Source organism: Pimephales promelas, chromosome 8, assembly GCF_988280905.1.
Source record: "Pimephales promelas chromosome 8, fPimPro1.hap1.1, whole genome shotgun sequence".
Lineage (NCBI taxonomy): Eukaryota > Metazoa > Chordata > Actinopteri > Cypriniformes > Leuciscidae > Pimephales > Pimephales promelas.
Genome location: NC_142776.1, coordinates 35,462,418 through 35,485,556, shown reverse-complemented (window position 1 = coordinate 35,485,556; position 23,139 = coordinate 35,462,418). Strand labels below are relative to the sequence as shown.

The 23,139-nt window shown below is 36.8% G+C and overlaps 1 protein-coding gene across 1 annotated transcript; it reads left to right on the top strand.

The window, feature by feature from the left end:
* Nucleotides 1-333: 333 nt before the first annotated feature.
* uqcc1 (ubiquinol-cytochrome c reductase complex assembly factor 1) lies at nt 334-22,681 on the top strand. The gene is made up of 9 exons (XM_039693360.2): nt 334-704; nt 1,211-1,321; nt 2,403-2,510; nt 3,985-4,057; nt 4,402-4,459; nt 5,270-5,378; nt 16,109-16,186; nt 16,352-16,465; nt 22,055-22,681. The coding sequence occupies exons 1-9, from the start codon at nt 630-632 to the stop codon at nt 22,187-22,189; spliced, it is 861 nt and encodes a 286-aa protein (XP_039549294.2). The 5' UTR covers nt 334-629; the 3' UTR covers nt 22,190-22,681.
* Nucleotides 22,682-23,139: the final 458 nt, after the last annotated feature.

Genomic DNA, 23,139 nt, shown 5'->3' with positions numbered 1-23,139 from the left:
TTGGAAAAAAGAACATTACTGGTGTGTATCTTGAGATAAAACAATGGCACTGACATATTAAGATATGTCAATGCAAGTTGCTTTCAGTTAAAACAGCTGAACAATGCATTTTAGTCTGGGACTAGTTTAAGCCTTATCTGTGAAACAGTCTTGGAGTACCATGTAAATACCATAAAATTATGTACCATGGTTTCACCATCTAAAATTATTGTATTGTGTATTGTAAGTGTAGTTAGCTCGTCTAATTACTATAAAACTTGATTACTATAGAACTTGAAAAGGTATGCCTGGTCAAGCAACACAAGTGGTGGAAAGGGAAAACTAAATTGATTTATTGGATTGGAAAAAAATGATGGCAAAGCTTACTTTGTGAGGGGTTACTGCCAACAAACTTACAATAACAAACCCCTCAGATGGTTCCTCACCCAGCGGAACTATATTCCACAGCGCTGAAATCCACAGCTCTGATTTCCACACGGACCATTTTAGGAGAGGGACATATTCTTTGACATTGCTGTAAAGGGGGAGGGACAAAAACAAACTGTTACAAAACGTGTTAGAAAGTATCAATCACTGATTTCTGCTTTATAGTTACAATAATACTCAATTATTGTGATTTTAGCAAAACCATGTATCGGCGACCGCTGCAGTCCGCCGTTAGACAGTTATTAAACGCTTCAGCATCGAGAGCTGTCCTCGGAAAGGTAATTTATTGAAACTTATACATACAAAAATACAGTAAAGTCTCCTAGGCGGTTTATATTGCGGTCCTTTAAAACGTTGTCTTCATATTACGTTCTAAGACTGACATTATAATGTTGTTTGGAGTTATTTACATTATTACATAATGATGGACATCAGTAAATCTGACCTGCACCAGACGTGACATCATGCAAACATTGAAAATATTCCAATATATGTGTAAGATTATAAAAACACATCTTGTAATTATTATTATTGTTATTATCATCAGTGCATTGTGCCATAAATCTTTCAAACCGAATTCATATTAACTAACTTACTAGTAATGTTCCAGTTTAGATCATTTGCATACATCTACTGCTCTTGATCTGTTGGTTTATCAGTCATATTAAGACAATTAAGTGATAAGCAGTAGTCAGTAGTCTAGTTTTTTTTTTTTTTTTTTTTTTTTTTTTTTCAAACTAGATAGAAAATGGAAAGCACTTGTCAAGATATTTTTGCTTCCTAGGTCATTGTACAACCTACGTGTCAGTCCAGGGCTTTGGTGGCTTGCCGGATAACTGCGAATGCTTGGGTCCCCAATCTCTCTCAATGTCGATCTCTTCACATCACTAGAGAGGTGTGTGTGCCGCCTTTTCCTATCTCAGTTGTCCAGTTATTTCTCAAGCTAAGGAATCCAGTTTCAAATCAGCCAAAGGGATCCATTCTGATCTCTGGAAACTTTTTATAAGCAATAGAATCTTAATTCATGTGTAGGTGGGATATTAAAACTAAGTACATAATTTTATTACAGTAACAAAACGAGAGTTCCCATTGCGGAAAATGATTTGTACTACAAAAATAAAATGTCCAGAGACATTTTTTTTTTTTTGATCGCAAAAGAATAGACTATTCAGACTCATTGTTACAGTGTAAACTGTTTCTTGACACTTTTTACCTGTTCTTGAATCAGTGGTGTCATAAACATGAAATACAGTACCAGTCAAACTTTTCACACATACACTTTTTGTTTATTAGTACCATTGATTTATTATTATAATATTATAATGACAGTTATCAAAAATTCGAAATCACACAAATGGAAGTAATACGGGAATGTTGCTAAAAATGTAGACAAATCAAAACTCTGATCATTTTAGCTTTAAAAAAAAAAGTATAAATAGGCAGAGTTTTTCTTTTTCTACAAACGTTTGACTTCTATATGTTGGCCCGCCGTAATCATTTCCTCCCTATATGAGCCCAAAGGGCAGGTGCTGATTAAGTCTACTAAACTTCTACTAGTTTAGCAGTATTCCCAATCATAGCAATAAAACATGAAGTTGCGGTGAGAAATCCATTGGGGAAGGTTTTATTGCATCCATAGTGGTGGCTTGGGGGAATTAGCTGAATATTTTCACTGCAATTCCTCCATAAAATTTACCTGGGTTGAGTTGAGATTTACAGGGAAATGCTGATCTTAAACAGGAACAGTTGATGGATTTGGCACTATAATGGCTATTTGTCAATATTAAAAACCTTAGAGATCCTTCAAAATGCAACTTGAGTTGGTCTTGTAACTGAACAGTTTTATTTCTCCCCCAAATACATTTGCTTTTGTATTATTTTGATTTGTCTTCATGCTTTCAGTTTGCCAGATGCCCATGTGTCAATGTCAATGTTTTATATAGCTCTAATATAAGACATATTTCTTCTGTTTCAAGCTGTGTACTGTTAAAGAGACCGCACAGACTACAGAAGAAGAGGTGGGGGCCTTCACTAAAATGATCGAGGCTATGGGCTTCACTGGACCCCTCAAATACAACAAATGGGTAAATAAATCTCATCTAATGTTACTAAACAGTCTTTTTTTTTTAAATAGTCCCCTTTTGATATTTGATCATTTGTTCACAGTCTTTCATAAAATTTGATGTGTGAATTCCACAGAACTTACTAGAGAAGCACCAATATTTATCAGATGATTTTTGATCAATTTTAAACCATCAACATAAAGGCTATAGCGTGAAAAGAGCTTATGAAACAAATCGATAGGTATTAACTAACTGTGTGAAGGCACTGAGTTGTATACTTCTATTTATTAAAGAGATATGTAATAGTCAAATATGAGTTAATGATGTTGTTAAAAAATATTTGATTACAAAAATAACCTCTGAAAGTTATCATGTATTTGTGTTTTGTTCTTGTTTTTATCTTACTTTGTGCCTGTTGAATGATAAATAGTTCAAATCCATGTTCTATAAAAAGGATTTGATGCAGCAAAAAAACTAGCTTGTGTACCTTAATGCATGTGTTTTTCATTTTGCTAATTTAGAACATGATCAAAACAGTAATCTTTATTAATGACAAAAGTTAAAAAAAGTGAGCAACTGACAAATATCAATGTCGTAATCAGCCAAAAGTTGTTTCTAAAAATTGGTATCGGCCAAAATAAATCCTCATTCTCCATCCCTAGAACTTACACATGTCCAGGTTATATTTCACGCCAAAATCAAAAGAAATTAATACATTTTTATTTTACTTAAAGATGAATGTTATCAAATTCTTTTGCTTTTTTTCCTCATTCTTTTTTTTTTTTTTTTTACTGGAGTCCCAAAAATCTTGCTTCTATAAGTGGAATGTGGGAAAAATTCATGATATATTATTTAGATAATCATAATAAGATTCACCATTTAGAATAATACTGGAAATTACCCTTAATCATCCATAATGCATGTCACAACATGTAATAGTCCTTAAAAATAGGGTTAATTTTTTAGTTGAAATAAAGAAAACATTAAAAATGAATGTAAATAGGATGATACTGATATGGTGGCCGGTATATCATGCATCCCTAGCATAAATAGGCATATTTTTATGAGCTATATATATACACAAAGGTATCCTCAACCAGATTTTTTGCATGTTCAGTTCAATTTAGTAGTTTGCCGGCACCGTGTTTGTTTGCATTTCCCGTTAACCCCTCAAACGACTCGACAGTGACATGGACACTATCAAATTTTGGTTTTGGAATTATGACTTGATTTCGTACCGCTACCTGTTTTGTGTTTTCAAAAGCAGGGGCCACACTTTGTGAAATTCGATATGACCTTCCATGTTAGAGTCATCAGCATCATGGCTGTCTAAAACCTCAGCATGTCTGCTTCATTTTGGGGCAAATGTTTGGCCCGCTAGAACGGACTGAAAATGCGGTGTCTTGTACCAATTTCGTCAGTTTCTGCTTTTGATCACACCGGATTTAGTGGCTTTTTGATCATGTGTGTCACAAACGTTTCTCTTCTTTTGCAGAAAATTAAGATAGCTGCCTTGCGCATGTACACATGCTGTGTAGAAAGAATCAACTATGATGAATTTTTTGAAAGTAAGTATTTTTGGCCCTGAATCTTTTCAGGTTTTATTATTATTTTTTAACTCATGGCTTATGAGTCTTATGTCATGCTCATTTAAATTTTTTGAAGAGCTCCTAAACACCCCTCACTTTATCCGAAATGATGAAATGAGCGTTAAGGGACCTTTTCAGCAGCACCTGAAAGATTTATGTGGCACTTTACAGCTGTGTTACGTTGTTTTCTTTAGCTGAGGAAAAAACAGGTGTAAACCCAATAGCGGTTTTGGAATCGGAGCTCAAGTTTGCATTGGTTTGGCTACATGTTGTGTTTTCTTGTTCCCCCTTATAATGCCCTCTTCTCCCTCTCTTTCTCCCAGAGTGCTCTCTCCCCGACACGCTTAACTCCTGGTTCTTGGTGGCACAGCTCCACGTTTGGTGAGTTTTTGGACACCATTTTGGTTAGAATCTGCGACATTGTGTCATGCAAATTCCAAATCCTTGATTGGTTATTCATGTCACGAGTTGATTAATATTCATCTACTAGATGGATTGCAAATGGTGTTTCACTAGACCTATTCATTCTGACGAGCGCACCCATATTTGCATACAAAGCAAAACAAGTCTTTTTCTCACCAGAGATTGCAACTTATTTTATTTTGTTTGTGTGTATGTGCTTTTATGCACTGATTTTAGTCTTTAAAGATTCTAATATCTTTTTTCCTCTGCAGTTTTTCCTCTTTGTTTAGTTAAGTTTCCTATATTCAAGTTTCTCTGCTTCCTTGGCTTATTTGATGCACTGATTATTTGAGAACGAGACTTATGATTAATGGTGGCGGTTTAGCGCCAACACTTCCAGTTAAAAGCACTTTGTGTTTGCGCGTGCAACCGTGCATTCGCATTGATGACTAACTGTGTTTGTGCAGAGAAACATGGACTGAGAAAACACTGTCTGAAATTAGGCAAACTAGCCAGTAGTTCATTCATGCATACACATGCACTCACGCCTTCTTATCATCTACAGTATAAAGCAGTTATTTTCAAATGTAATAATGTCACAGAAAATATTTTAAATTTTTGCCTCAGTTTGAAAAAAATGGTTTCTATGGTAACCAACGTCACACAGATGCTGTCTATTTAACCCAGACGTTTCCTCTCTGTGAGTGTTTTGTCTGGCTGATCTCCTGGTTACGCAGATCCTCACACAGGCCCTCGGTCTTGAGTCAGCGTTCTGCTTTTCTCTGACAGGATGTGTCTGGTCCGGATGCGGCAGGAAGGCAGAGCTGGGAAGTACATGTGCCGTTACATCGTCCACTCCATGTGGGAGGATGTGGAGCAGAGGAGCAAGATTATGGGAGTAAGTACATGTGCATTTGATTCAATTGCATCTTGCATTTTGAAACACCTTGCCATTAGTATTTTGTGTTTTGTGTTTGGCCGTCCACAATAGTGACAGTCAGCTTGAGCACTTAGCCGATATTTGGCCATTTTGAGATTATCCGTGACCGATAATTTGAGTATATTTTGAAGTGGATGTTTAAATGATTCCCTTATATAGATATACTACCATTCAACATACCTTTTGGGGTCATTAAAGGAGTAGTTCACTTTTCAAAAAACTTTTGCTGATAATTTACTCACCCCATGTCATCCAAGATATCCATGTCTTTCTTTCTTCAGTTGAAAAGAAATTAAGGTTTTTGATGAAAACATTCCAGGATTTTCTCCATATAATGGACTTCAATGGGAACCAAACGGTTCAAGGTCCAAAAGACAGTTTCAGTGCAAACTGTTCAAAGGGCTTTAAACGATTCCAGACGATGAATAAGGGTCTTATCAAGCGAAACGATCGCTCATTTAAAAAAAATATAACAAAGTTTAAGTTTTATAAGGTCAAATGGTCGCCTTGCTCTGTTCTGTGATGCGCGTTCGTGACTCTCCTGTTCGAACTCGTTTATCAAAATGAACTAATCTTTTTTCGTGTCATTTGGTTCATTCAATGAACGAAATTAACGAGTTGACTCTGGAAAAGATTTATTCATTTTGATGAACATTTGTTCATTTGTTTGTTTTTTTATGGGGTTTTTTAACGCTTGATAAGACCCTTATTCATCATCTGGAATCGTTTAAAGCCCTTTGAACTGTTTGCAGATTGTACTGAAAGTGTCTTTTTGACCTTGAACCGTTTGGTTCCCATTGAAGTCCATTATATGGAGAAAATCCTGGAATGTTTTCATCAAAAACCTTAATTTCTTTTCGACTGAAGAAAGAATGACATAGACGTCTTGGATGACATGGGGGTGAGTAAATTATCAGCAAAAGTTTTTTTTAAAAGTGAACTACTCCTTTAAGATCAGCATATTAGAATGATTTCTGAAGGCTTGGGTAATGATCCTGAAAATTCAGCTTTGCATCACAGGAATAAATTACATTATTCATGTTACAATAGATAAGTTATTTTAAATTGTGATGATACTTTGCAATATTACGGTTTAAATAATATTAGATACAAGATATACTGTAGATGTGCATAAACAACATGTTCATAGTTAATGTGAGGAACTGCGGTTCACCAGTGTGAACTTGACAGTACATCCACTAAAAATCACCAAAACACCAGTTGTTGAGAAAAACAAGACTAACTGCCTTGTTAATGTTAGTGAAGAGAAGAGATCCTACATCATTTGTGTTTCCCAATGCCAGTTTGTTTGATATATCTAATGCAATGGCATTCAGACCTTTTTACTTGTTAAATACTGTTTGAAATTTGAGCCTATCATCAGGACTAGGTCTCATGAATCAAAGTGCTTTCTGCTTTTTAAACAACATCTATTTTCTCTCACAACTGTTTTAGCATGTGAAATTGCTAATCAGGTCTGTTGTTTGGATATGTTGAAAAATGGTTAAATTATGAGGATATACAGTGAAATACTGCCTTACTCACACACACACACACACACCCTCAGGCTTTAGGATGTAATTACTATGCTCTACAGACTGTGGAGGCATTTTGAGCCGTGCGCTGTCCAGCGGAGTAGCAAAAGGTGTTTAAATCTCTGCAAGGTCAGTAAAGATGACATGCTTCTGCTGCGCCAAGTGTGTGCATATATATGTGTGTGTTTGAGAGGAAGCCAACGCAAGGCGCCTAAGGGGAACTGCTGTCAGAAAGGGTGGGAACAAGACTTGAGCCCAGCTGTGAAAACAAAAATCTCTCTCTCTTTCCCCGCACTTCTCTTTGTTGACCCCCCATCTCTTCTACCTTCCGTCTTAATAGTATTGAATTAGTATTGCTAGAACTAGAACGTATGTATTATATATTGCATATATAGTAGCTAACTTATAGCAATGGCCTGGCCTAGATCATGTATTGCATAACCCTGTAAACTAGTTAACATGATCTAGATCAAACCAGCTGCGGCTAATCAGTCATCAGAGCCTTATGGATATGCCAGTGCATGCAAGGGCTGGATGCGAGCCAGCCGTCCACAGGATTTGTTTGACTGTCAGTTAGAGTATTAGCAGTTTTGAGTCGTCGAGTAGTTTATTTATCTGAGGGAACAGCTCTTAGGTTTTATGGCTTAGACTTGAGGATAGAGAAAGCTTTGTTCTCACTGAAAGGTCTAAACAAAAACTTTACATTTGAATTGTCTACAATAACAACGTTTGGTCCAAGCAAACAAGTAGTAATCTGTTAGACTGTTTGCACCATAAATATATATATATATATATACTGTGTCTGTAGCCATACATGTTTAGACGCACATTGTTGCAATTTGTCACACATTTTTATTTTTAAGGTCCTGCCATTAGTTATTTTTAAGGGGTTCGTAATTAATCCTGGGTAGACAGGTTTGCAACAAGTAGATATATATATATATATATATATATATATACACATGTATACATATATGAAGAGTTCAGATGCAAAAGTCTCTAAGTGCCATTTGAAATTTTCTTCTAGAATGATCATTTTAATCGAGCTTATATATTCAAGTTCAGTAATTTCACTTAAATGACAATTAATAGGTAATCTTCATTGTCATTTAAGTGAAATTACTGAACTTAAACATACAAGCTTGATAAAAAATGATCTTTCTAGAAGAAAATTTCAAATGGCACTTAGAGGCTTTTGCATCTGAACTCTTCATTTATATATATATATATATATATATATACTGCCATTAGTGTTGTGTTTTACTGTATAAAATAAAAAAAATAGTCCAACTTTTGGAAAACTTACAATTCTGAAATGATGTTGGAAAAATAAAAATTCTGATAAGTCAACTAAATATATATAGCAAACTAATTCTTAAGTTGATTTACTACTAATATGCAGCTGTATGATGAACACAATGTACATGCAGCTTTATTTATAACTGCTTGTCCATCTGTGAAAATGTTGGAATGTAAAGCTTGTTTGTCTTAAAACAGTGTTTCCCAACTCTTTCGTCCTGGTGTGCCAGAAGTACACACTACACAGTACATTTTGTACGTCTTCCTAATCAAACACACCTGATTCAACTCTTCAGCTCCTTAGTAGCGACTCCAAGACCTGAAATGTCAGATTAGGGAGACATCCAAATAGTGTGCCGTTGGGGTTTTGGAAGCACCTTTTTAAAGCAATAGTTCACCCATATATGAAAAATGTCATAATTTATGTCATTCCAAACCTGCATGACTTCAATTCTTCTGTGGAGCACAAAAGGAGAGATTTATTTTTTATATACTGGTTGGTTTTTCCCACAAAAGAATTGGGACTGGGGACTTTTTAAGTACGCAAAAGCACCATAGGAAATGAGCATGAGTAAGTGATGACACATGACAGAATTATCATTTTGGAGTGAACCATATATATATATATATATATATATATATATGATTACCATGAGCTGGACATACAGGTGAAACTCGAAAAATTTGAATATCGTGCAAAAGTTCTGCAAAATAATTCAACTTAAAAGGTGAAACTAATATATTATATAGACTCATTACATCCAAAGTGGGATATTTCAAGCCTTTATCATTTTAAAGATTATGGCTTACAGCTTTTGAAAACCGAGCAACGGTGGAGCATTTTTAAGATTTCGACTCTGGAGGGTGGTTTCACTTTTTTCCCAAAAAATATGTAATGTATTGCATATTGCATTGGTACAAATGTTGCAATAAACAACATTACAGAGGATCTTGTAATAAAATAAAAAATTACAAAATGATCTCTATTTGTTGAATATCTGTTTTATCAATAATAGCCATTATAAAAGTAGAAGTAAAAGGTACAAAAAGCTATACAGTAAACCTTTAATAACATAAAGCAAACAATTCAGTCAAATATACAAATTCACTGCTCAAATATATGAAACTTCACTTAGTCTTCTACCTAACTATTGGCCAGGGAATTAATTATAGATTCACGAGACCAAAGATCGTCTGTTAGGTCTATACAAGACGAATTATATCTCATGTTTAACCACTACAGAGACGTCAGAGTCAGCGGCAAACATCAGAACGACTAGCCGAGGAAAGGCTGTTCCAGGTGGTGTACACGAGCGCAGAGTGATTGATCTCAGTCAAATGATCATAAATCTATAAATAAAACACAGATTTGAGCTTTAAAAAACTACATTCTCGCCTGAAAAACTCTTAAAACTACATTTCGTGACACAATAACAGTAGTATTATATTTCAACTGTGTATTAAAAAAATGGCACTTCTAATGCCCTTGTAGCCCGCGCAAGTGACGATACTCTGTCAACCAATCACCGTTCGACAGTGAGTCTAGCTCCACCTTTTAGTACCGTAACAGTGTGCTAGGTACCCCAATGGAAGGATACCCAAAAAGTGGTATGGTACGGTTCGGCTTTTTGGTACCATTCGCAACTTTTGACAGTGGAAAAGCAAATAATTGCGTACCCAGCAAACCAGCAAATTACCCAGCAAACTCGCCTGACCCGAACCCCATAGAGAATCTATGTGGCATTGCCAAGAGAAAGATGAGAGACATGAGACCAAACAATGCAGAAGAGCTGAAGGGGCAAAAGGGGCCCAAACCAAGTACTGAGAATCTGACATTTCTGTATTTAAAATCCTTTTAGATTTTGAATTTGGGGTTTTCATAAGCTGTATGCCATACCATAATCATCCAAAATTATATGTAAAGCCTTGAAATATCTTACTTTGCTTGTAATTAGTCTATAAAATATATTAGTTTCACCTTTTAAGTCGAATTACTGAAATAAAAATTCAAATTTTTTTGAGTTTCACCTATATTATGTGTGAAAAGACTTTTTAATGTGATTGACCTCTCATCCCATGGAACTGGGCAAGAAGCCTTTATGAGACTCGTGTGAGAGAAAGACGGTGAGCATCGGAGGAAAATAAGTGCACTTAAAAACACTTTAAATTGTGTGTGTGTGTATTTAATGAACTCAGCACCTCTCTTACGCCATGCTGTGAAATGACTTTTTCCATAATGTCACTTTTCCCCCTCTCCCAGAGCCCATAAATCAAAAATCTCCATTTTCTCACGAGGACTCTTAATATAATCCTCTCGTTTTTCAGGTGTTCTGTTCAGCCAGTAAGATTTTACAAGCTTATTATCAATTTAACTTTGGAATCGAGTAAATATATTAATAAGAAGCCTAAAATTTAGGGCCAGATGAAATTTGGTCTCCTAAAATTGCCCCCTTGCTAGGAATGTCAAACTCATTTTATGTCATGAACCAAAATGGCAGGGTTAGTTTTTTTTTCTTCTTTGTTAACTTGGTATACCCATGTAGAGTCCATAAACTTGTTGTTCTAGTTACTGACATGACTTGCTTTACGAGTATAATGAAATGGAGCATGTGGAATGTATTAATTGCATTCATCAGCATCCTTTAGATTTCATTTACACACAAAATCAGTAAATAGAGAATATTAATAACAATATTGAAAAGAAAAATGGATAAACACGTTTTCCTTTGGTGGATAAGTTTAATGGTTTAAATAAAAATCTTAAAATGAAAATGAACAACGTTAATACAATATTAAGTGTAATATTTTATTCAGTAATTTCAATATTTAAAATATTGCATGGATTTGCTGTTGTCATTTTGTGTCAATATGCTGAATTTAGGTGTAAAACCATACCCATATATTTTGTATTGTTATATATATTAACAACTCATCAATTAAATATTTATCATTGCATATTTTGCATTATTGGATGTTTTTTAATAAACGCTGACCAAAAAAAAAACTGTAAAGTTTTAGGGCTGGACGATATGATGATATATATATATATAGGCTATATAACACTGATCTAAGTGATCACCTGGATTTAGACCTACCTATATTGTATTTATATAAAGCGTTCACAATCAAATTTGCTTTATTTTAGGTCTATATTGCTTTTATTTCCCCGGTGTCGAAATCAGGCAAACATAAATGTCCGGCAACACGATTCCTGGTTGCATGTCAGTATCCATGGATCACTGGATCTTTAGTAAGTTGTAAGGAACACTATATTGAGTCCAGCATTTAGTTTAAATTGATAAAATTGTTCGTTTTAGTCGCATTTTCGCAGTTTCCCCTATTAAATCCAGTCACGCAGCAGATCTTTTGCCACTCATTCAGGCTGAGAGGAGTTGTTCCGGTGGGAAAGTGACGTCAATGCATTCCCTCTATAGTTACTATCTTACTAGCTACTACTTAAAAATCCTGGGTGTTGTGACACTTTTGCTTTTAGATCAACAAATAATAACCCAATATTACTGTCTTGATAATGTCATGCATAGACTTTTTTTTTTTTTTTCCCTGTCCTGGACTCGGTCTTGTCTTGGACTCGTTCTTGACTCGGACTCGACAAAGGTGGTCTTGACTACAGCCCTACCAAATATTATATTTTTGTTTATTGAACTCTTGTATAAAATCAGTATCACACTTGCAAACATGCTGATATTTGTAAAACAGCATTCTTGCTTGTATGGTTTTGCCTAACTATTTCCTGTTATACAAAAACAAGAATTTGTACAGGGATTTTTTTTTTACTCATATCTTGATTTTTGGGGGCATTTTTTTTAAATTAAATTTAGTGTCATTTTTGCCCCAAGTCCCTGGTTTATGTGCGATATACTGTATAGCGAGGGGTGGGTCTATTTTTCAAGCACAGGCAGAGGCCCCTTCTGTTGCGAGGCCCATTTCAATTAAAACATAGCAAAGGCCACAATTTGGTATGACGTTGCCTCCAGTTTTTTGGAGCATGTATGATTTTGAATGAGATGTGAGGTGGATTGTGGTGCGCATTTTGGCTAAAGGTACATTCGGGTCTGAAGACATTTGACCCCTCAGGCCTGGCAGCGGCCATCGAGTGGCACTGTAGGAAAGTGACCTCATTTTCCATCACAGTCTTTCTCTCACTTCAGTTCTTGTAGGTTCTCCTGCAGAGTAAATTGGCGAACAATCCTCATATATTAGCAAAAAGGCAACATATACCCTAATTATCTGCTTGTTTATTTATTTTTTGCTTGTATTTTTTGTTATACAGTGACCCAAGTGACATTCAGACTTTTTAAACTGTAGCTTTAAAGTATAAGTTGTAAGACCTTGTAAGACTTTCGTTCATCTTTGGAGCTCAAATGTAGATTGTTTTCTGAGATTTCAGTCCCTCCATTGGCTGTCTGCACAACTACCACTTGTACTTGAGTTTGTAAAGAGATCTCTTTACCTATCTCTTTCATATGTCATGATCATATGATTATTATTTTTATATATAACTAGCATCTGGTTTTGGTAATGCAAAAACGGACTGTCATGCTTATTGTTTTTTTCTTCTATGTTAACTAAGTTAACGGTACGTAAAAAAAGACGAAAACGTTACTTGTTCAATTAATAAACAGTTTCTTTGACAAATCACTATAGATGAAATTCACCTTTAACCTCCCTTTCTGTCATTGTGAAGTGTGCGTTTTTTTTCTTTTCTTATTTATTTATACATTTATTTTAGATTTTTTTGAACGAAAATCAACTTTTGCTCAACGATTTTCGATTGGCACATCCCTAGTTAAAAGACACACATAACAGTCCAGGCAGTAAACACTAAACAAGCAATAAAAAAAATATAATAACAAACAAAAGAATCACATGGATCACATAAAAACCACCCCCAAAAAAAGTATGTTTTGGGACGATTTAAAAGCGCCAAAGGGATTCTGCATTCCTAATCTCAGAGGGCAGGGAATTACACAATTTAGGAGCCAAAGAAGAAAGATGTCGAACAAATGTTGTTCAGACCCCAATGTTCTCCAAAATATCTTTAATGTAGCACAGAAGAAAGAAAGTCAAACCGGTTTGGAATGACATGAGAGTGAGTAAATTATGACACAATTGTCATTTTTGGGTGGAATATTTCTTTTAAGTTACTGCATAATGAAGTGATAATGGACTAACCCTAACAGCTTGTATGTGCTATGAACACCGGCTCTGTGAAGACAGGCTCATGTTTGTACACTCTGACCTGATGTGGAAGTCTGTTTTCACAGGTCAGAAGCGAGCAGTTATTTCACGTTGTGGCCGAACACGTTATTTTTTAAGCTGTGGAAAATCGTGTGTAAACGGAGTTTAATCAGCGCGTCTGGCAGGTCCGTAACAGGTCCAGTTCTGTTGGATCGGGATACAGTTACAGTGCTGGAAATGGAAGGACCCCCACTCACTCAATCCTCACTACGGTTAGGTTACTTCGCCTAATTGTGCTAAAATACTTGTCATTTGTGCCATGTTAGACCAACCCCCCCTTGAACTTTACCTCTACACACGCTCACGAGTGTGCCGGGCCGTGTGTGTGATTCTGGGAGTTTTTCTAAGCCGTAGTAATAACAGTGAAGTGAGATATGACACTAATTTGGCGGTATAGGAGCGAGATTCTGCCTCTCAAGCAGTTTTTGGTCCCTCAGCCTGATTACTGTGAGGGATTAAATATCCCCGCCTGGTTTTACCAACCTGCGTACAACATGGGAAAGGAGGATTGAGGGACGAAGATGAATGAACACGAGAGGAGATCAGGGAGACAAAATTAAAGACGAGAAGTAAGTAAGAGGAGAAAAGTTTTTACTGTGGTGGTGACAAACATCCTTACTCAAGCACTGATGCGTTATGACAGTGGTCATAAGAATCGATTCTCTCATTCCGAGGAAGGTTTTGATTCATTCAGGTGATTTGATTCTTTGGATTTTTTTCAGCAAAAAGAATCATTCAGATTTGATGTGGCTTGGTCAATCAGGGCTCAAAAAGAGTGGACTGACACTAGTGTATCAGAATTGACTAATATATTTGTTTCATAACTGATTCATTTTCACAAAATCAACACTGTCATTTTCCTGTTATTACTGTGAAGCTGCTTCGAATCGATATGTAGTGTATAAAGCACTTTATAAGTAAATGTAATTTGACTTCATTCATTAATTTGGTGACACTTATAGGTTACTAGTACTAGTATCGAATATCTGAATCATTCACTCAAAAGAATCTTTTGAATGAATTGTTTTGCAGAGTTCTCTTAGAATTGACGTTCACATACTTGCGTGGAATGTTCCGGGCTGTAGGCATGAACACAAAGGAGAGTGAGCGTGCAGAGAGGACGGGGAGGGTAGAAGAGTTAAAGCACAGCCAGATGAGATTGATTATTTGCAGGTCTGCGTAATTATGCACAGGTGCTTTTCTGCCCTGTGTGTACACACACACACACACACACACACAGTGACCCGACGCACTCCAAGCTTGCAGAAAACCTGACATACAAGACTTAAGAATAAACACACTTGTTTTGAAAATCTCCCCACCCAATACCTCCCAAGGGTTGGTGTCTGTGGCCGTTTAGATTCATTTGGAGCGAAGCACCTGGGCACTACAAGCCCCTCGCTTTAGAGCCAGTCCTGCTTTTGTTTTTGGGCGTAAGATTGTTGCATCATCCTCCATATGTTGGGTACTTACTGCCAAGGACAATTCCAGGTCTGACACTAAACGCACAACTTTGATCTCAAAATTAGGCAGAGACTCCAATTGCTTCATCACCTGTTAGCGACTAAATGAAGCTTCACAAATTACACAAAAATCACTGTGAAAGAATCTCCACTCACAATTTTTTTTTTTGTGTGTGTGATTTGTACTTTTCAGTGGCTGGTTGTTGGATCCGAAATGATCAGTTATACTTTGAAATTAATTTTTTGATATGTTTTATCTTACCTCAAGAGCATCCAAGATGTAGGTGTCTTTGTTTCCGCAGTATTTTCAATTTTGATATTTTTAGGTCAAACCGTTCTTGCCTGTCAGTCATATAATGGAGGTCTATGGTCACCACTTTAAAGGAGCATGCACAGAGAAGTCCAGATTAAACATGATTTAATGACTCGTAAATGTAAGTACACGTTGATGGCCTAAGACACGAAACGAACAGTATTTATATCGTTTTGGTTTGGTGACTGACAGACAAGAACAGTTTGAGCTAAAAATATCAAAATTGAAACTACTTGCGGAAACAAAGACACCTACATCTTGGATGCCCTTTGATAATTTCAAAGTGAACTATCACTTTAATGGCTAAATATTAATTTTATTCTAGTCACTAGTTACCTTTGAACTTGCTTCACATTTTAAACAAAAGTTACAGTAAAGTCACAGGTGTTTCTTTTATTTATTTATTTATTTATTTATTTTGCGCAAGAACAGACATGATTGTAGTTTTCAGTTAGTGGTTTCAGGGTCCAAATCATTTATTTAATCTATTTTAGTTTTATTTATTTATTTTTATTCCCTTTAACTATTATCTAACTTTTTTCGGCAGGATTACTGGCCAGTACCCATAAATTTAAAATGGGCATATTGTGAATTATGATTAATTGTCCTGGCTAAGTTTTCAGATGGTTACTGGGTATGTCAAATTGCTCTGAATATTGTGTTTTGATTCATTGTTTCACTTTGCATTTAAGTGTCTAAATGATGCATTAATATTTTGTTTTATTTATTTATTTATTTTTCTTCTATTTTGTTTTTAGTCTGCCATTAGTTATGGTATATTAATCTGAATATTGTGATTTGCCTTCATTGTCTCCACAGATTGATGCTATTCATAGAAAAGAGAGCATGAAGGTGATGACGGAGACGTTCTACGCTGCACTTTTTGGTTATGATGAGGTAAGCTGTTGAACATTGTCAGTACTCATATTGTAACTCATTCTGACCTAGATCCACCCATTTAGATAGAAAGGTGATATTTCAGACTTACTTAATTTCCAATCAATAACTGTCGAGAGTTAACAGTAAAGTTTAGGGCTCATTTGTCTCTACTGTATGTTTTAGGGAATTCTTTCGGACGATTGCGTTCTTGCGGCGGCTCTCTGGAGGAATATGTTTAACAGACAGTGTGAAGACCCCAGACAGCTCGAGATGATGGTTGAATATGTTCGCAAACAGGTCAGTGTGTGTCTTTGCACACGTCTGTGTGTGTTTGTGTGAAAGGTCAGAGGCCAGTTCTCTACTCCTGTGCTAACAGAGACATGTTGTATATACAACACCGGCTTCCTCACACACATAAACACGTTGGAGTGCTGCACGTCACCCACTCCGTCACTCAAATCAACTGGCACCGTGTTTAACAAGCAAACGCCCCCATCTTCTCCACCCCATAATGTGACATTCATTGAGTTGGAGGTCAGCATTTACAGTGTGCTGCTGGTGGAGAGCTTTCCTTTCCTTTTCACCCCTTCATGAGCCCCTCTTCAGGCTCAACAGCACGAATGCTAGAGCTGCACAAACATAATCGAGAGTGGATTTTGACTGATTTGATTGACTAATCATGAAAAGTGTCTGTTAAGCCAGACACACACGGTGCAATTTAGTGATTAGTTAAGTTTGTTAGCTGTCTTACAAGCTTGCAATTTTTTTTCTCTTGGGAGAAACCGTTCATGCTGGAATTACGAGCCGTGCCAAGTATATTACAACCACCTTTCGACAATTTCCAAAAAAAGTGGGTAGTCTGCCTGATTTTGACCAGTGTATAGGCTGTCCCCTATTGCCACATCATACACAACCATGTCACATTTACCAATATTATTATAACAAAAAATGAGCAAATTAGCTGAATGAAGGGATATGCAGCCTTCCGTTTAAGAAGCACCCAAGGTCTTTGTTTGATTCTGATTTGTTTTCTTTCCAGTAAATTTGGATAAATTTCATTTATAATGTCAAAGTTACTATACAGATTTAATTTAAAGGGACAATGTGTTCTTTTTTTGGTATTTTATTATCTAAAATCAATATTTTTATTCACAAATATGTCCTCAATGGTGTACAAATACCTCTGCCAATTATCTGACTTATCCTCGTAAACTAATAATTTATTATCTTTATATACATGGGACGGGTAGATCCACGAAGGCTTCCATGTTGTTCCGCCATCTTGAAAAATTATAATAGCAGGGAGGGACAAAAAGTACTAGGCCAACGCATTTCCACAACGCGTTCTCGATTATAGCTAGCGTGACGTGACTGAAAGCAGCAGAAATGGCGGAGCAGAGCGGTGAGAGACGCTTGTCACTGCCCCTAGTAAGTTTCACAGTCAGTAATTCATACTGTAACATTCGTTTGTTCATTGTGTCAAGTTACAGTTTGCTTGAAATAACAAACCCGAAGGAACGAGGTTAAGCATGTCCTCCGTTTGCAGTCCTATATCTGCTATAACCACACCAGTGTTGGGTGTAACTAATTACTAAGTAATTAGTTTCTGTAATTTAATTACTTTTCCCTTGAAAATGTAAAGTAAGGGATTACTCTTAATTTATCTGTAATTTAATTACAGTTACTTCTGATGCAATTGAGGTAAATACTGTGTATAGATCAATCCGATCTCACAGCGATTCGTATGCATTTTATGAGGTGTCTAAATATTACGGCCGCACTCGTACAAATTCGTATGAATTATTGTAAAATATGTGTGAAAAAAGTGTGAAATTTCATGAGATCAGACATAAAACAATAGTGGGTTTAACATCAAAATGTATTGTCTGATGCTAAAAAGTATGTTTTTATAATGTAACCTTCTCCACCTTGGTCAGTTTAAAGATAATTCATGCAATTTTATAGTATTTATTTGAAAGAATTAAAACAGATTCATGTCTATCCTTGTATTATTCAGCTGGTTGAGATTGATATGGGATTTTGAAAGTAATTAGTAATTAAATACTTTTTAAAGAGAGTAATAAGTACAGTAATCTAGTTACACTGTTGAAGAGGTAATTAATTACTTTTTTAGAGTAACTTACCCAACACTGAACCACGCTATGTAAGATTGCCAGATCGGGTCGCGTTTCTGCGGTTCTAATGAGACATAAGAAAACTACAAATTTGACTTGCTTTACGTCAAGCGTTACAATAGTCATTATTTAGTCTTCGTTTCTGATGTCGCAATGCATCATACTTTCATGAAATCATGCAACGTACTCTACCTTGTCTGTGGACATTATTCATTCCAAAGCCGGTGCTGGAAAAACAACTAGCGTGTGCGCGACAGTAGGCTGCGGTCGGCTAAATTATTTACGACAGCGGTAATGGACAATTCCGCTTCCAACCTGTAGGGCGACTGCAGAGGAAAAGTTACTTGGTGTTGCTTTAATATATTGGCCAGATTTTCTTATAAGGCCGATTACGATATTTTTTAAAATTAACATAAATCGGCCGATTCCAATATTGTGGCTGATATATCGTGCATCCCTAGTAGTGTTTTTAGCGAATATATATATATATATGACATTGTCAAAATAATCACCATATGAATTTTTTTTATCAAATCGTGCAGCCTTACCTCTGACTCTCATATTGAGAAACACACATTTTAAACAATGTCTTGTGCCAAATCCTTTGTAATTAAAGGATTTGCAAAGTTTATACAGTTTTCGTTACATTCATAGACAAGCTGATTCATTGGCGTGAATCTTTGAGAGATTCCTCCAGCACACACCTTACCCTCTGGCGAGAGTGGCGTGACAACACGGATGTAAACACAAACAGGAACTGTTGACCTGCCAGTGTTGTCACGCCAATGTGTGTCGGTGGTTTCCGCTACGCTAACAGGCTCTTACATCTGTAAGTCTTGAGTTCTTGACCCGAAATAGAGCAGATTGAACTGTTTTGTTCAAAACAAAAACAGGTAACATTGGTGCATCCCTAATAAATTCACCAGGTTTCCGCCGTTGGACTTTTTCCCGGCATGTTTATCTAGAATAAAGTCTGTGTGAAGACCCCATCTCTATCATTCAACAAAACACACAATGAGTGTTCGCCATGAGCTCATTACAGGTGCGGGCAGGAATTTATTACAAACGAGTGTGTTTGCCCGAGGTGTGTGTTATACGCGATCGAGCAGGTGCCTGCAGGCATTCTGCTAAAAAGAAAGAAAAACAACAAATAAGCGCCATCCGAGTGTCAGGGGCCTGCTTAGCTCTGGATGGAGGGAGAAGCAGAAGGTGAAACGAAAAGAAAACAGTCACAGGTGCAGCGACTGATGACACAGCGCAGAGAGGGACACCGTCGCCATGCCGACAGCGGCCTCTCCTGATGAAGTCACATGTGCGCTGGTGCTTGACTGCATCGTTATTCAACGCTAATTGCTCCTGACAAACACCCGCTAGCTCTGACATCATCGTGTGTATTTGAGTTTTGTAAACTCCTGCAGCATTAAGAAAGGTCCACTGGCTCATTTAAAGTGTGGCGACTTTTTTCCAAGCTGAGATTTGGAGTGGATACGTCTTGAGTGTGGAAATGCAATTGACTTATGGCTAAGCCACGCCCCCTCCACTCACTCGGACAAACATTCGGGGACAGGCGCTATGGCAGCCGTCACATTAGGAGACATTTCACAGGTGGCAATTGGTGATTTTTGGAGACAGAAAGATTATATATCATCTCGAAGTCTCCAAAAAGGCCTTAAAGGGATACTCCAGTTTTTTGGGAAATAGGTTCATTTTTCCACTCCCCCAGAGTTAAACTGTTGGGTTTCACCGTTTTCGAATATATTCAGACGATTTTTTGATATTTAAAAGAATATCAGTAAGCAGACAGTTTCTGGTCTCATTGACTTCCATAGTATATTTTTTTCCTACTATGGAAGTCAATGAGACCAGTAACTGTCTGGTTACTGATATTCTTCGAAATATCAAAAAATCGGCTGAATACATTCGAAAACGGTAAAACACAACTGTTTAACTCTGGGGGAGTGGTAAAATGAGCCTATTTCCAAAAAAAAGTGGAGTATCCCTTTAACTATGCATTGGAGGGTTTTATTAATAATTGTATTGTTGAGAAGGTCGATTAAAAAGCTTCAGCTCCAGGCAAAAATGTACAGGTCACCATGTAAACGTGATAAACCGCATATCATTGCCATCACCGTTTGGTGCTACAGTATTTACATCAATCATTCAGCACAACATTATTAACATTTATCTCGGTTATTTACAGATACGGTAATGACGCTAAGCGACATGATGTACAACGCAGCTAGAAGTTAACGTTTTCTAATGTTAGGCTAACGTTACGTTAGAGGTTTTAATGATAACGTTTAAATACGTTGTGGATTTAACTTTGAACAGATGTAGACATCCTTGTTTAATATATCCACGTTTAGTTGGTGTTGTGGTTTACCGCATAACTAATCCAGAGCCGACACTAATCTCGGTTGAGATGTGGCTTGGGAAAGGATAAAAAAATACACACCGTCGCCCAGCCTCTCGGGAACCTAGTGTCGGAGTTGCATGTACCCCATACACACCGTTTGACCATTTTAAACTTAAAATGACAAGAAAAAACTAATGAAAACTGACTAACTGCAATTCATTTGAATGGACGTGGAATGTCCGAGTGTATTGGGTTAGCTGCGCACTGTGATTGGCTAATCGCGTTTGAGGGCGTCGCTTAGCCATAGGTCAGTTGACGACATATTTCACCCCCCAAAAATCTGACATAATTTACTCAACCTCATGTCATTCCAAACCCTTTATTTGGTGAAAAACAAAATTAGATGTTTTGAAAATTTGTTGCATTTTAGGATGCATTGACTTCCATTGTAATCCCCCTCCCCCCCATACTATGGAAGTCAATGGCTATCGTCAACTGTTTGATTCTTTAAAATATCTTCTTTTGTGTTCAACGGAACAAAGAAACTCATACAGGTTTGTGATGATTTAGCATGGCTCATCCTGTCAGGTTTTATAGCAGTAAGTGCCTGTTGTTGAGTTGTCATCGGTTTGTAATGTTCCCATGACGCTGCTCTGGTCCTGCATTCATTAGCACAGCTGTCCTCACTATAGTCGAGTTTTAACTAGTTTTCCTGCTTTTAACACTAGGAGGTGAATTCATAGAGGTCTGGTTTTTTACAGCGCTGTTGCAGAAATGATGTAAATTGAGCCTGGATTTGATCAGGCTCGCTGTGAGGTTCTGCCCCTGAGTTTGGATCACACTTGTATTTCGTGAATTCATTGTTATGGGGCTAGTAGCCACACTTTTCACTAAAGTGAAGGACTAACTAGTGTATCGTAGATTTATTTAGTTGTTTTTGAAAGTCAGTGACTACATTTGCTTCGTGTCCGAAGGAAAATTTGCCTATGAAAATTGATGCAGTTCACACTCCACACAGGCTTTTTACAGTGCACTGTAAAAAATATTGTTGGTTTAACTTAAAAAAATGAAGCGACCTGGCTGCCTTAAAAATGTAAGTTCATTGAAATAGAAAAATTGAGTTAATACAATGAAGGTGATTGATTTAATCATCAGAAACTTAAAATGTTATGTTATCTGAACTACATAAATTATTTAAGTTGATTTGACAAAAGAAATAATGTTGTGATTACAAATCATGAAATTGTTTTTTTACAGTGTGTATTAAACACATGTGACAACTTGCCCCAGCCAGACGTTTCTGGAAAAAATAGCCTTCAAACTTGGTCGAAATAGGCTTCCATTGTGCCCAAGTGTCACCTGCAGATAATCCAGATGTTGTTTTCCCCAACACAGATGCAGTGCATCGATGCTCTGGATGGGGAGGACCTGCTTTTAACAGGAGAAGTCAAATGGCGCCCCCTGGTGGAGGAGAATGCCCAGAGCATCCTGAAGGTTCCCACCCCCACCTACAATGATGCTGGTCTCTAAGAGCTGCCAATCAGGAAGAAGCACTCACCTGATTAGCCACACCCTCTTCCTGTCTGTGTCTTTCTCTCCCTCTTCTTCCCTTACTTTCCTGGCTCACCTTCCCCACTGATTACTTCTCATGTCAACACAGTGTTGGGAACACGACAAGCAAGCGCATGCACACACACACAAACACACACATTTGTTCTCACGTGTATTGAGAGTAATAAGGACTCATCAGAACGGTTTTGCACTCGTTTTCTATATCTATAGAGTATTCTTGTATTTATATGTGTCTTTACATTTGTTGCAATATTTATAGGAATATTTCCTGGCTCTTTCACTGTATCTCTTCACAGCGTTTACAATGCGGACAGTTTTTTTTTTATTTTACTCTCAATTTGTTGGAGGAAAATGTTTTGAGTGTGTGTGTGTGAATGTGAGTGTATTTTTTTTTTTTTTTTTTTTTTTCAGGGTCGTCCACCAATAAAAGCACTTCTCGAGTAACCTCTTCTGACCTCACAGGATTTTTCATTACAAAAATTTCTTGCTTTTTTTTTTTTTAGCACTTTTAGGATTTCTCTGTTGGTCTCGCTGGTTGTGTTCAGACTTCAGAATGGAATATTAGCGTATTGCTTACTGAGTGAATCACCTCCCATAAAAACTAAAATCACTTAAAGGGTTAGTTCACCCAAAAATGAAAATTCTGTCAGTATTTCCTCACCCTCATGTTGTTCCAACCCCGTAAGACCTTCGTTCATCTTCGGAACACAAATTAAGATATTTAGGATATTAAAATCGCTCCTGCATACAGTCCATAGGCTTCTTGAGGGACTGGCTCTTGCTGTCCTCGAAAAGTAATTGAAGACATCGTTAAAATAGTCCAAGTGTAATAGACCAATAGACCAATCTTAAGTTTATCAAACGACGAGAACACTTTTGTGCGCAAAAAAACAACAAAAATAACGACT

Coding starts and splice junctions, on each gene's coding strand:
- uqcc1 (XM_039693360.2), top strand. CDS start 630: ATGTATCGGCGACCGCTGCAGTCCGCCGTTAGACAGTTATTAAACGCT. Junction 705..1,210: donor CGAGAGCTGTCCTCGGAAAG/GTAATTTATTGA, acceptor TTTGCTTCCTAG/GTCATTGTACAACCTACGTG. Junction 4,058..4,401: donor CTATGATGAATTTTTTGAAA/GTAAGTATTTTT, acceptor TCTTTCTCCCAG/AGTGCTCTCTCCCCGACACG.